This window comes from Trichogramma pretiosum, unplaced genomic scaffold (genome assembly GCF_000599845.2).
Source record: "Trichogramma pretiosum strain Unisexual culture from Peru unplaced genomic scaffold, Tpre_2.0 scaffold44, whole genome shotgun sequence".
Lineage (NCBI taxonomy): Eukaryota > Metazoa > Arthropoda > Insecta > Hymenoptera > Trichogrammatidae > Trichogramma > Trichogramma pretiosum.
In genome coordinates, this window is record NW_019641632.1 from 205,488 (window position 1) to 220,961 (window position 15,474).

General features: G+C 45.9%; 1 protein-coding gene across 1 annotated transcript; it reads right to left on the reverse strand.

Moving 5' to 3' along the window:
• Positions 1–2: 2 nt before the first annotated feature.
• Positions 3–6,400, reverse strand: LOC106649846 (solute carrier family 41 member 1-like). Its single transcript, XM_014367505.2, has 5 exons — positions 6,105–6,400; positions 3,778–4,552; positions 2,987–3,426; positions 2,688–2,908; positions 3–2,615 (listed from the first exon to the last, which is right to left on the reverse strand). Exons 1-5 carry the CDS (start codon positions 6,236–6,238, stop codon positions 2,245–2,247), a joined length of 1,941 nt encoding a protein of 646 aa, XP_014222991.1. The 5' UTR covers positions 6,239–6,400; the 3' UTR covers positions 3–2,244.
• Between the last annotated feature and the right edge of the window lie 9,074 nt (positions 6,401–15,474).

Genomic DNA, 15,474 nt, shown 5'->3' on the forward strand with positions numbered 1-15,474 from the left:
TTCCAATAATTTAATATTTTTTTACTTGATAAAAACAAAAAAAAATAGCCTACTGATTTTGATAAAAACATGTGGTGGAATGTGTTGATTTATTGTATGGATTTTTTTTTATAAATATCTCAAGAGATTCGACGTCAAGTTTTAAATCTGCTTTTACAAAATAGTCTTGATTTTAGAACTCCATTTAACTATCATAGAAAAATTAATCTCATTCTTTATTGTCCAAGATAATGCGATGCACGCAAGAAAAAAGTGCTCGTAATAAATACGAGCATTATTGGAATGAATACAACATTTTTCTGATCGTTATACATTTATAAATCATTTTGTAAATCGTGCTAACAAAAATTTTGTAACAATATACTTTGACTACTCGTATCTCTACAGAACGTATACGCAATGGTTCATGGCCACAAATATAATACAATTGTGGCTTAGAATAATTACAAAAGTTAATTGGTTTAATCAATTCATCAAAAACTTACTTATAAACATTAACGGAGATCAACAGGTTTTTTTCTACATGAAAAATATATGCCTGTCAATTCATGGATTATAAAATATCATTTACAAAAATAATTGTTTTCATCATTCTAGTTTTATTACTTTACTCATATTTACAGAATCTCGTTAAAACGTGATATTTAACACGCAGAGAAAATAATTTTTTAGGCAATTAGTAACTTTAAGAACGAATTTTTTAGCGCGCATTTGAATAATCTTTTTACGTGAAATAACATTTTTTACAAAGATCGTAGTATTTACTTCCAATTACACTAATGTTAGTTTGTTTTAAATTATTTCGGATGTTTTTTCTCATCCTAGTTTTTCTTATATATAATGATATTTACAACGGACGTTCGTAGCAACACCTTGAAGTTTAATGTTCTACAAGTGGTTTTATCACTCAAACAATTATTCAAAACTTAAGGTTGATTAATTGACGATGAAAGTTTGTGTTTTCGTTGAGGATACTGTTTTAGTCTCAACTGAGTGAACTCTTTGGCACACATTCACGTTTATATTTAAAACTCGATAGTTAAAACTTTTCCCGAACCTTGCAAATGAAAAAATCATATTATGCTCTATTGCAATTATTTGTTGGCACATGAGTGCAACTTCTCAAATTGCATTATTTCGGGTACAATAACATTTTGCACCCAGTGTTAATATAATTTGTAGAATGCTTGAATTTATAATTAGTACGTTAATTCAAGCCAATCATCATAATCAGGAATACAACTTAATATGCACTACTGCTCATACAAGTTTATGAATTTGTCATAAATAAAAAGAACAAAATTTCGAGACTTAAGTAAAAAGTGAAATAACGGCCCGGCTCGATGAAATTTGTACTATATCGCAAAACTTACTTGTCTAACAAGCTATTGCGTGGTTCAAATCATAACTACGTTGCGATACTAGATACGGGAGTTCTAAGGCCACGAATTTACTAGTTTTTTGCACCGACTTGTCGATGAAAGTTCTTCAAAATTCTCAATTTTGCTACACATGGCTCGGTCAGCTTGTGCAAGCTCGACTGCATGGCATTCAGCACTTGCATAATTTTTATTATCGTTAAAATTTTCACAAGGGATGGTAAAGAAAGCATAGCTGCTTCAAATTAAAAATGATGTCACTACCTATCGTTGAGTACAGTGCGAATATTAAAATATAATCACGATTCGAAAGAGAAATCATGAAAGCGGCCACAGGGGGGTGAAAGGCAAGTCTCGTGTACAAAATGCCAACTTAGATCCTCGTTGCGTTAAGTTTTGATTTCGATGAGAAATAAGGTAAATGCGAATCACCACACGGCCAGTACACGTAAACGTAATAAAACATTTTATAAAAAAAATACGTACGAGCTTGGTGTGATATTAGCCAGGAAAAAAGAGCGAACGACGAGGCTGACATCAGCGACTCGAAACGTATTTTACTCACTATACGAACTACAAGTAGAAAAGTACTCGAAGGCTTATTCAACTCTCAAGTGTCAGAGACAACCAAGTCGTCCGCGACTCTAAGCAGGTGCGATCCATTTACCGAGAGACGCGGATCGATCTAGTACCGTTGACAATCGCGAGCGAAAGAAAAGTCAAAGTCAAAGAAATGGGGGAAAAATGTCAATAGTCGCGAAGAAGCACGATGGGGACGATGGGGTGGCTATCGGCGCAGAGTCGATGTGGCTCGGGTGCATCAGCCGCGTAAGTAGGCCAGGGCTCGATCGAGCTGGAAGCCGATTCACGAGCCCGGCACGAGGGAGGCCTGGGCCGGCAGTACCGCCGCCTCGGACTCGGTCTGGTCGCCCACGAGATAGAGAAACTGGAAGGCGATGGCGAGCAGACTGATGCCCAGCAGATCGCCCATGGCCGTGAGGTAGGGTATCGCCGAGTTGTCCGGGTCGATGCGCCGCTTCCACATCCAGTGGATCATGATGTAGGCGATGTAGAGGAGCGCCGCCACTTGCAGGGTCGCCGCGCACAGGTAGACGAACACGAAGAGCATACTCATGGAGACCTCGCCCTCCTTCAGGTACTTGAGCAGGTAGAGGAAGGCTACGTGGCCCGGAATGACCATGGCCATGAGCACGCGGGTCGTTCGCGCGTGCATACCTATATAACGAACAATCAAAGTCAGCTTATACCGTGTTATAAAATTAACTCTCACTCGATCGATCGACTGACCTTTGCCGAAGAAACTGGCGATGGGAGTGATGAAGATAACCGGGTGAGTGTGTCCAGGTGGAATGAGCAGAGTGCCCAGATCAGCCTGCTTGTGCAGCGCCGTCGATATCCGGCTGGCTTGCACGGCCACGAGGTTTCCGCCGACGCCGTTGATTACAGGCTGGAAGGCCGTGATTTTTCCCGAGCGCGACACCATCAGTTCGAGGATCAGTCCGCCAAGACTAGAGCAGCGAGTTCATAATAATTAAGTAACGAAATCTCTTGACAAAGTCGAAGCGAGCCAGAGGTGGCCTAATTACCTGCTGATGAGCATGGCGACGATGACGGGCGTCCAGCCGGAGTAGAGGACGTTGTTGGTGTACTTGTTCTTCTTGGCGATCCAGACCCAGAGCGGCGTGACGAGGACGTAGCAGGCGATTATGAGGGGCGCCAGCCAGTCCTGCTTGTCGATGGCCTCGTAGAGGATGGTCGAGATCCAGGAGAGCAGGGCCAGCGAGGTGATGTCGCCGAGGCTGGCGGCTATGGGGGTCGCCACGTTGTCAGGATTGATGTGGCAGTGGCGCGAGAACACGATGACCCCGGCCGTGATGAGGCCCAGCACGAACGAGGCCAGCGAGGCCGTCACGAGGCTCGAGGCGCACAGCAGATATGCGTGGTCCAGCGAGACCGTGCCGTTACGCAGCGCGCCCATCACCATGGCCACGATCGAGCCCAGGAAGCCCACCACGATCGCCTGACACTGCAATTACGTACGCACATTTCTTGAGCTTTTCTCTATGGATCGTGTGATAAATTTATACGAGCATTTTTTCTTTCGGCGCGGTTCTATTTTTATCCGACAGCGCAAATAAGACTCGTAATTCAAACGAGAGCCAACTTGGCCGTTTAGACCTTTTGGGAGATGAGAACGCGATTCGCGTGCAAATATGCATTGGCTTACTTGCACTGCAAACATCGACTGAGGCTGCGCGATGATTTATGCGAATCGACGGCGCCGTATCGCGATGACTTCCGCGTATCGCACTTTTTGCGGCTCCGTCGATTAGCTACACGAACCGCACGAATCTCATTAAAAGCGAATCGATCTCACCTGAATCAAGACGAGATTGCCGACGATCATGTACCATTGCTGCTTCGGCGTGTCCATGTGACCGAGATTGGCCTGAGTCGAGAGCCTCGACGCCAGCGTCATTTCCAGATTGCCCTTCAAGCCCAGCAGAGCGGGCACCAGTATCATCAGCTCCTTGACTTGTAGAAAAACGTTCCAGTACTGAACGGCGTCGAGAACGAGGCCGGCGCCGACCATACCGAGACCGGCGATGAAGAACGGTATCGAGACCTGCAGCGTGATGGCGAGATAGGACTCGCGGGGCTCCTGGGACTCGTCGTAGATCTTGCTCTCGGCGACGAGGTCCGGCAGCCGAGCGAGTCCGCCCTCCTCGAGGAGGCTGGCCGAGTCCTCGCCCGAGGCCGTGTCGAACTGCAGCTTGCCGAGGTGGTGCAGGGCCGCGGCGCTGCTCGAGCAGCCGGGACAGCCGAGGAGGCCCGAGTTGGCCAGGGCCAGCGAGACGTGCGCGCCGACGTTGGACTCGGAGCAGGTGCGCGACCTGCCGCCGGTCGGTGTCATCCGAGCGATCTGCGGATGCTCCCGCAGGAGGCTCGCCCCGACTCCCGGTGGCGACGACATCTCGCCCGCTGAATCGGTGGTTGTGCTAGGCTCTCCTGCTGCGAGCGGCAGCGACGACGAGGAGCACGACCGACGGGATGTTGCAGCTCCTTTTCTTTCTTCTGTTGTTGTTGACGCTGCTGTTGCTGCTGCTGCTGCTGCTGCTGCCGCCACCAGTAGGGCCTCCTTACATTGCTCACTGCAACAAAATCATTGATTATCCTCGATATTGCATTCTACCCATTCAACGATTTCATTTCACTCGTGTAAGAGGAGTATACCATCGAAGGCTTTCGTTATTGGCATCCTCGTTCCAAGTATATCGTTAAAAAATATATGCTCCTAGGCTATATCAATTTTTTTATGAAAAATTGAGATCTGCTCGATCTTCCGATTACTCGGGTAAAAAAATGAGCTGCCATTTTTATCGCGTCTTCTTACGTTATTAATAACAAACAAAGATTCATCCAAATTAATAAGGCGCACTTCTCTTGAGTTACGAAAATACGAGAGGCAATGCCTGTCTAGAAAACCAGAAACGTTCGATCGATCTATCTTATCTCTTGCCGATCGCTACCTTCAACGAGCGTCACACACGTACGGCTCGAGAGCGCGGATCACCGCACCAGTTTTTTTTTGTTTTGAATCGCTAAAAAGTAAACTCGGTGGGAACCAATCGCGATTCCACGAATGTGCACTTTTGACGTTTGCACGTAAACAAACGCAAACATAACGCGAGACATCGCAAGAATGCCGAGCAGCCGAGGTAGACTCGAATCGGGTGCGCGAATCGCGGGCTTTGGCCTTACAAGTGTCGTGTTATACCTTAGAAGAAAAAACGGTTGCTGCGCGTATTGTAAATTTTGATCGCACTTGTATTTATCGTCATTATCGCGATAAATATACGACGTGGGTATAATGTGTGTATACACTTGTGCGATTCAAAGTCAGACTCGAGCCGCGGGTGTTTTTTGGAGTACGCCAGAGAGCCGCCCAATAAGTTTCTGTGTGTAAACTGCGTGGCTGTTTGAGTAGGCATTGAATATCATCTCCCATTATCAGCAATGTCAGCTAGGCTGAGAAAATGAATTACGAGTCGCAGCTATATTCCGCACCTATATCTATATGTACGTTACACAACTTCACTGGGACACGAGCGTAGGACGCGGGTGTCCACAGGATATGCGCAATCGGCTCCGATCGATCCGCACGTTTTACAGCGATTCGTGCGCGTAAAAGCTCGTTCGGTCATAAGCGTCAGCTGTGCACGTGCTTGATCGAGGAAGTCGGTAGCGGCTTGGCCCAGCCAGATTGTGCTGGACTTTCAAAAAAAAGATGATAATTGCCGCGCGTGCAGCTACAGCAAAAAGCGGCTAATTGCTTTCACAAGCTCGTTTCACGCGCTGCTACGTATCGTCGGTCACTCGAGCTCGGACGGAAATAGACCCGAGTGAGTGCAGGCACGTCGTCTCGTTGCCGACGTCACTCGCGCGCGCGCGCGCGCGGATGTCTACGTACTCGCGCTAAACGCCGACACAACACAAAATTTTAGCGCACGAGGAAAATCAGCTCCCCTACCCTACTACTGGTCGAAAGTTCACGAGAGCGACGCGTTTCGTGATCGTCGATGTTTTCAGTAGCGGCCTTTTTGAAAAAGTTTTTCGAAAAACGAGGAAAAAAAGCTCGATGGATGCTCGGGGAGAGATGTGGGGGGTATCGAAAGAAATTAGCGATGCTTATTGCACACGTACTCGTCTGTCTCATGCTTGCTGTTGTTACTGATTCTGCTGGTGCTGCTGTTGCTGCTATTGTTGCTTCCGGTGGCAAAGTTCTCGAGCTGCTCTTGCGGCCGTACCTGATGCTGCTCCACCTGAACTTGTATCATTTTACGACTGAACTGCGCCGGCACATCAGCCAGCAGGCCGTGTTATCAATTATATTATATCGCGCCTCTCTTTCTCACGGATATGTCAGTCTATATACCTACACGCACACAGGCGTGTGTCGCAAACAAGCACATGTACGCCGCAGACAGAGAGAAAAAGACGGAGAGAAAGAGAAAGAGAGAGAAAGAGAGAAACGAGCCGTGTGCCGTGCTATAGTCATCTGCACTGCCGCCACCACCTCGGTTCTATCGTGTATACTCGATAATTGATAACGGCACCTTAATAAAACTCGCGTATCGTGTATCGATCGTCTTTGCCAATTTTGCCCGCAAACTTGCCTTCTTTTCGGCATCTTGTATACCGTCGCTGGCTACGATTTTTTCCGCGTTTCTCTGCGCCGCTTTTCGTCGTATCCTTTCGAAGGTTCCATTGCGAACTACCCCCCATGTCAATCGACAAAGTTCGAACGTGACTGCACCCGACGAATTCTCCTGCAAAATTTCTCAGCTGCTATCGATCGCGCATCGACTTTTAATTTGGTTATCAATCTAACACGACTTTACACATGTCGCAGCTTTTATCGGCTTCGTTGTGTATACTAATAGGCGCCACTTGTATATATAGGCAGATGTATAAACTCGATAAAAAATTGTGTTTAAACGAACGACGTCGCTCATTGTCAACCCGCTACCGGCGAACCTTTCGAAGCCTCCAATCGACTCCGCTGAAGGTAAATTTTAATTCCATCACAAATTTGCTCGATCGAAGCTTCCTGGACTCGACGTTGATTTAATTATTTTTTGCATGCGCAAGAGACCGCGAAACATTTTCCGCGTCGAGCTTCAACGTTTCACCGACCAATCACTGTACCTGTGCTCAATTCTCCATATAAGTTTGTTCAGTGATTGGATGAACCTTGAAGTCGATTAATCGAAGGTTGCATTGTCAAGATTACTTGGCCCAGTGATTTCGTCACCGAACAACTGAATCGTGAAAATGTTTTGACGCTTGCTGTCTATTGAACTCAATTTTTTCCAAAACTAACAGTGTAAACAAACACGCGATCAGAAACTGTTGTCAAAACATGGCAATCGTTGGCTAAAACATGGAATTTTTCGACGTCTGGAAAAATAGAAGTAGGTGAGCAGGCAGAACATTGAATTTAGTTTGATCGACGTGTTTTTGCGGCGAGATAAAGATCGGTCGCTGCTGCCGCCGCCGACGCCGATGCCGCGCGGCGCTCGCTCGCTCGTGTTTGTTCTGGTATAATTTTTTTTTATAGGCGAAACGCACGCGGCTGCATCATAGATCGATATATAAGCGTACGTAGACTGGAAAGTTCCGCGCGAATCTCCGACGAGCGCCGCGTGCAAGTTCAATACCAAAACGCAGGAGATGAAATCGTACGAGCGCTGAAAATTTTATCGAATTTCAAATTGCGACTCGACAAGACCGATGGGTGAATGTAGCGGTCGCTTAAAAGCAGCAAAATATTGGAAATCGAGCAAGTTATTGCTTGCTATTATTTATTGTTTTCATGAAAATCAAGCGTAAACGCAAAGCTATTGCTATTAGTATCGGCAAATCATGCACCAAGTAATAACTATGACGATTAACATATTGATTTATTTCTGCGGCGACGCAAATGATTGCGCTATCATTATAATTAATTACACGTGTATTGCGTAAGAACGAATTAACGCGTACACGCGATTGGCCAAACGTAACGTTTGCAAACACAAAGTGGAATTGAAGATCGATGAATCAAGCAGGTGAAAAGAAGGGAGGAGACGAGGAGACTCAACAAAGGATTTGCCGATGAAATGACTCAATGGAAAAAGATATAATGAACAAAGCTATAAGGTTCGCTTGTTCAGGGTTGGAAAGCTGCGGCACCCTCGCGAAACAGGGAAAATCGTCGAGTGGACACGCGTCACTACACACGTGTGTCGACATTAACGAGAGTGCAATTCGTCGTAACGCTTATCGTTCTTTGAAAAAATCGTGCGTCAATGACGCTATCGCTCGTTCCGACTCGTTGCCTCGCGGAGGCACTGCAATGGATCGGCGTCGATCGTCGCGAATGTCGAATACGGCCAGTTATACAACGCGTACATCCAGAAGGTGTACATGCTACATATAAAATAACGCGCGGGCTAGCCGGTGCAGTCGTGCGCGAGAAAATTGCCTTTGATAAGGCATTTCCATACTGCTCCGCGGGGGCTATTACGTATACGTATACGAGAACATGAATTACCTGATGGAGCAACGGGGACAGCTGCCATAGTATTTTTCTCTGCCGCCGATGGCCGATGCACGCGGCGGCGGTAGCTCGTCGCCCAGAAGCCTTGACCTCTCGTCGATCGTCGATGATCTGCGATACAGCGGAGCATGTATACATAACGCGTGCGAGGCAGATTCTTTATTTACCTCTTAATAAACGCGGCGCATGCTCGCTATCCTCCTTTAAAAGCTCTCAAGCCACCGCGAGTTCGCGCACCCCCAAGTACGATGCATGCGAGCTGCGACAATCCATCCCCGGAGCGGATCGATTATCTCCGACCCGCTCCCGGGTCTGCTCTCTCTCTCTCTCTTGTATCGATCGAAAGCGCGAATTTACCCGCGCATTCGAGTCGAGACCCGAGCGAGCTTGAATCTTAATGCGCCTCTTGATGAAGTTCATGATTATCGATGATCGCGAGAGCGGATAGCGTCGTAGAGAGTAATGATCGCAGCGAAAAGCGTCGATGAGCTGATCGATTAATTTTAGCCACCTACGTCACTTGTTAATTGTAATTGTTCTCGAAATTAAAATTATCAAAATTTCTTTTTCTTTTCGATCAATTGTTCTTCGATAGGTGGAATGAAATGAAACGATTGACAAAATTTAAATGAGCGCACTACCCTTTTCCAAGCTTTTCTATCACACCGAGCGAAACAAAAATAGAAATTCCTGTATGTTGCGTCTCGAAATAGACGCATTTTTTTCCTGCGCGATTTATCTTTATCTGATTTAGTCTTTTTGTTTGTATTGCATAAACACCTTTAATTTATCAAAAAATCACACAATTTATTTGTTCAACATTTTTTATAAAATGTTCACTCACTACTAACTTTTTTGCGAGAAAAATTCATGGCCAAAAAGTATTATCAGTCACCCAGAGTGAGCACACGATAATTTGTACATTTAAACAAACGTTTACGTCAGGTTACCCACATTTTTCCCCAATGAAAATATTCCTTTTTCTTTGGAATTTTACTCAAAACACGGAAGAAACTTTATGAATTGCTTGACTAACAATATTTGACAAATGAGCAGTGACGTTAATTTCAAAATGAAAAGCGATTCCGATGAAAACAAGACAAATGATATGGCGAGGCCGATTTATGGTGTGTGCGTTTGTCTCGTACAGCGACTGAGATGATGGATTTGATACTTGCGCGCCCATGCTGAGAAAAGTTCACTTTGCGCCGCGGGCAAATACACCAATTGCAAGAAGTATGTAGACTGAATAAACAGTGATGCGTATTGCAATCCAGCTCGAAACAATGATATCGAATTCGTAACAAAAAAAAAGAACAATCGTTCTAGTATGCGATATGAAAGCCTTTATCAGGTAATACACGTGCGTGTCTGTGATATAAACGGTAAAGCCTACTCGATCGATTGAGAATTTTCGCGCGGACTCTTTGAGCACCAGATGGTAAGGGTCATTCTTCGTAAAAAAATTATTAAACTCAGTTACTCAAATTGAATGTTTATTGTATCAAAAAATGTATAAAAAAGCTTTAACAAATCGTAATACTCTCTCATTCGAGTAAATATGTAAAATACATAAATCATTACAGGTGATAATTCAAAATTTATCGCCTGAGTGAAAACTCGCGTGGATACGATATTCACAGTTACAAGTTGAATGAGTTAGAGATTCGAGTTGTGCATTATCGACAACGTCACTTACACTCGCTGCTACCGATGAATTTTATGAATGAATAAATTTTCTAGCGTTTCAGTTGCAAATATGTCCAAGATATCGCAAACGGACGCCGGAGCAGAACTTGAATCAGCGACGGCGCCGTTGTAGTTTCGAATTACGTTATTGAAAGATCGCGGCGAGCCAAACAAGTGATTCGCTAATGACGCGCGATCGAAATAACGAATAAGTATGCATATACGAGCAGACATGCGTCATTACGATCCGAATAGGTGCGCAGAAATACGATACAGTCGCTCGACACGACGCGTAACAAGAGCGCCACGCGCGAGCTTGATTCGAAAAATGCAATGTTTGGAAAAAAAAAGGAACGATATCAAAATCTCGATGCTGATTTGGCACTATCCCACGCGAATTCTCGGCAGAGTCCAGATGACACTTGTGGCATTTAGCAATCGAAGCTCGCGCGTTGCTTCGATGCTTCACTGACGTCGGTTTAGGCTCGCGTTTGTCTCGCGAGTCGACGTTTTGGTGCTTTGCTTTAGCGCTCGGTCGCGTCAAAGAGGCCGGTTAGACGCCTCTAATTAGCAAACCTGCACGCGGTCGGACGAGCGGCGCAGAGCGTCGGTGCGAGCAGCAACGAGCAGCAGCAGCGCGCGGTGAACCGCAAAGACATCGATAGCCGCTGTATAGGTATATATAGCGAGATGCCGAGTAGCAAACGGACAGCTGAGATCGACTCAAGGCTGGCTGCGATACGCGAGAGCTTTCGAAGCAATAGCGCCTTTGCTTTACACATTATACCTTTGTATTTAATTCATACGTAACAACGAGATTATGCTGTTTGCGAAAAACAACAGATATGCTTTTGTATATCGGATTTCCCAAGAGTGTTGGGATGGTCTTATTTGTATTCATCGTTCGCAGCGGCGTGCGAGAAGAAGCTTGCGCGCGCTTACATTGCCTATAATAGAACTTTTGACCTTTTGCTTGGAAAGATGTTTCGAGAAAAATCTTTCTCTCGTTCTCTTATTCAAGAGTAAGATCAATATCAATCGATATTTAAGAAAACTACCTTAGATTATTTTATGTTATACGAGTAGAGTTGTATAGTTTTAAAAATATTTACCATGTTAGCATTTTCATCGACTTCATCGAGTTACAACGATATTAGCGCGCGTAGAGAAAATAAAAATGTAGACGTACAAAGTATATTATGGTGTCGAGGTCATTTACCTGTAACAGCCAGAGTGTCGCCTTTACGCCGCTAGCCTCGAGCTTGGCTCGTCCGATGATGTGCAAAGGCCAAGCTCGCCACCCCTTGATTCAGCGCACGCACCACCGACACGGGTAAGATGATTCATTTAACTCGGATCGGATTATATCGTATAAAGAATGGCACTTTGTACGCGAACTTTGTCTCGAAGGTAGAAATTTTTTTTTATCGCAAGGAAGCTCGAGCACCGCAGAAAAATAAAAGGAGAAAGCGGGCCCGGCTCGAGGAGACGAGGCTCAAAAAGGCACACGTGCAATAGAAATTGATGCAGATCGGAGGAGGCGCGCAAACGTTTTCTATCGTCGCTCCGCAGGCACGGGATGTTTTTTTGCCGTGCGCGTCTTGGCTCCTTTTTTGTTTTTCGGGACGTCGTCGAAAGATCGAACTAACGCGACGGACTCATCGAAACGGCGAAAGTGTCGTGCGCGATCGCTCGTAGCGACAGATGCGAATTACGGAAAACTCTGTGTGCGGACGGGGAGCAGCCGTCTCGCGGCTTATGCGCTTACATGGCGACTGGCGGAGTGCGGACTGATCGCCGGCCCGAGAGCTCGCCGAGTGCAGACTCTCGCAGAGAGCGCGTAAGCTCGCGCGCAGCTGCTGCACATATATATAGTAGTAGCCGAGTAAAGTATTCTATTCCTCTAGCACGAGGCACACGCGTAATGTATAGGCTTCGCTAGGCGGCCGAGCGCGAGCCAGCGCCACGCATTGTGCGGCCAAGCTATACCTATGTGATATACGTAGCCGTTTCCGTATACCTCGTGTCAGCTTGGCTGACGGCGTCGCCCACCGCCACCGCCACCGCCAACAGTTACGCTATCGATCGAAGCACGTGGTGCGCATGGCTCGTGTCGCTTCGCACGCCGCCTAACTCCTCGGGCTGACTCGGCCACTAATTCGCTTTTCGATCGACGCGTCCTGTATGCGACTATGTGTATAAGCAATTGGTCCAGAGCTTTCGATGCTGCTCACGTTCCCGGACCGGGAGACTCCCGTCGTACGAATTAACTTATTCCGTGGCCTCGCTCGGCTCGCCTAGAGAGAAAAGCTCGTCGATCGACTCGCCTGCAGCGACACGTTGGTTGGCCACGTGATGCATCGGACCGACTACTTTTGATCTGCATCCCGAGCTTTTTTGCTCTCTATATATACACTCACTGTTGAGCTTTTATCGATGGCGCAGCTTTCAAACAAATTTATACCTATATCAACGGCGATGCGCTATTCATATTCATGTCGCAACAATTGCACGACAATTTCCGGTTATCTGTAACGCGCGCGTCCGTTCGTCCAACCGAGTCATTGTTGGAAAAGCCAAGATAATTGCTCTCCGTAGCTCGTTAACTCAATGCAGGAAATTGATCGATCGACGGACTCGACAAGCGCCGAAACTTCGAGATATCTCGTGCAAATCGTCTCGTAAGCTTGCTCGGACGCGACAAACAGACAGATGCGTTCGACGCTCCGCGATCATCGTGCCGATCCTGGCAATCGTTCAATTTTCAACTCATAAATACTTTCGTTTCGAGTAGCGATATATAGCGCCAGTGTGTCAACAAAGATCATTTGTCAATTGACAAGATAGTTTGGTCGAGTCGTTTTGCAGTGTCGCCACAGTTGGTTGGCATTTACATATGGCGCAGCTTATAATCGTTGCACTTACAATTGACTGACGTCAGACAGGTGATAAACAAAATTTTATTTTACGACTTGTCCGGAAAATATTTTTCATACGTAGTATAAAAATCAGCAGCTACTCTTATGTTTGACGCAAATTCCCGAAACTCATTTTACTTCGGTCCAGACTTTACACAGATTTTCATGGAATCATGAAACTAGAGCTTTTCCAAAAAGATAACGATGAAAATTTATACTGCGAGTAAATCTTTCTTCAGAGTTTAAATTACATTATAAAATATTACGTAAGCGTACTTCAAGTGACGCAGCTCACTGTTAGGTCGGCCTTAACTCAGCACTTTACATGCAGAAAAGTAAAAGCTTGGACTCTGAATCGTTTTCAAATAGACTCGAGAAAAAACTATTATTTTCAAAAATATAAAAAAAATTTGCAAATATAGAAAAATCAAGGTATCTTTTTATTCTCAGACGATTGTTTACAAAGACACTCACAACGGTCACGGAGCTCATGTTCCAGTTTCGAGTTTCCAAGTCCATACAGGATCATTGTTACCTACACCCATAAAGATGTATGAAATGGAACATAATAATTGAGCTGACGTGACTTTTATTAAACGAGCTTTTTTCGATAATTCATTAATTACTCGGTGCCCGAGAATGCAATAAAGCAATAGCATTATGATGGAACGAGTCAGTAACAATTATAGTTGCATCATGAACTGTGCGCAATTACCGCGCGGAGCTTAGAAGTATAAGTATATTTAGAAGACTTTGCGGTCTGCAAAGTGCAAAGTGGCGAACGTCAAGATATACCTATAGATAGTAAATAGTCGGTAGTGCGCGAGCTTGTGTATATATGTAACAGATAATGTGAGTGCGCATTAGCTGCGGCAGTTGTAGTGGGTATGCGAGCCGTGTACGAGCTAACGTCTTTGGCGGCTCGAGCACTGCTGCCTCTGTCGCGCTGCTGCTCTGTCGGAGTCGGACTCGTGGCTGCCCGCTGATACAATTGACATTGCGCAGCCTCGTTCAGGGACGTACTTCCGAGCACAAGATCGTTGTCCGCGACTTTTCATTTCTCTCTCTCTCTCTCTCTCAGTCACTTTTTACGCGCTCGCTTATTCGTTGCACATACTCGCGTGCCATCGAAAAATATTCCAACTCCAGCGAGCTCTCGTGACGGATTCTCGCAGATAATGTAATTTATGCCATGTTCAACATAAGCTTAATCATCGAAGAACAGTCAGCTTTGTTTACAATTAGCTTCTCGTCTTGCATTCAACGTGTCGTGATAAATAAAAGACCTTGGCATTGATCGTTGCAGTTTGCCCGATATTTTCAAAACTATCGCAAAGTAGATTTTCACGTTCGCAGTTCTCGTCGTTGACCTTCAATTATGCAAGTAAAAATTTCGACAGACGCGCGTCTGCATTTCAATTTGAAACTCGCAAGCACGATAACGATAAAGTAAAGGACAAATTTAAAATAGCACAGGTTAAATGATACACATTGAATTGACGAAGCTCCGAGGCAGGCAGTGCGGCGAGGCATTTTATTATAAAAACCGTATTGAGCTATGTCACGAACACATTTTTCAGCGGCCTTGGCGAGTTCGTTCGGTGCTCTCGCAAGCTCGCGCGCTGCGAGCCGATTCTCGAGCAGCCGATACGAAATTGCCCAAAGTTGCTTCATTTTTGTGTTGCGCCGATGTCCGCGAGACGCAGCCGCGCACTGGCAAACATAAAATACACGTGTCTAATTAAATTTCCTGTATCTCTTATCTCGCAGCCCGTCTCTCGTGGCCGCGCGCGTCTGTCTTTGTCGTGAGTGTGTATGTGCGTGCGTGCGAGATGACATAGCGCAATGCACTTGAAAAAGATTTTACAGCGCCGCCGGCCCGCTGAAAATGCCTTTGTCCTAGTTTCGCGTTAATGTTTCGTTTATGTGGCTGCGACGGAGCGCGCGCGCGTACGCCGAGTGAGAATTCGAAGAGTGGATAATTCGAGTAAGTTTCCTTTCGATCGTCAAAACACGTTGTTCGCGAAGATCCGTGCGCGTCTCTTTGACGCACTATTGCACTCTTGCTGTGTACGCGCTGCGTTTCAACGACTGACCGATATATATCGGTCAGGCGCGACTAATCGCTCGCACCGACGAGCAGTACGTCCGAGCTCGTGTCATTTTTCCGCCTCGACCGATATATCGATGGAATGCCGCGCGCGTCGCTATCCCAGTCGCTTTCTCTGCTTTTCTTTGCGCTGCTTTTGTGCTCTTTGCAAAATCCTTGAAATTTGCGCTGTACTTGCGAGTGATGTCCGCGCATGCCGAGACAATTGTGACGCGCACAAATCCGCGATTGCCTTGGCTTTGAATCTGTGCAGCG

What these genes read in the sequence shown, in the direction of transcription:
- LOC106649846 (XM_014367505.2), bottom strand. Translation starts at nt 6,238, where the DNA reads ATGATACAAGTTCAGGTGGAGCAGCATCAGGTACGGCCGCAAGAGCAG. An exon ending in GCAATCTCGTCTTGATTCAG is followed by an intron (nt 3,427 to 3,777) that starts GTGAGATCGATT and finishes ACGTAATTGCAG; the next exon opens with TGTCAGGCGATCGTGGTGGG. An exon ending in GTCGCCATGCTCATCAGCAG is followed by an intron (nt 2,909 to 2,986) that starts GTAATTAGGCCA and finishes TCGCTGCTCTAG; the next exon opens with TCTTGGCGGACTGATCCTCG.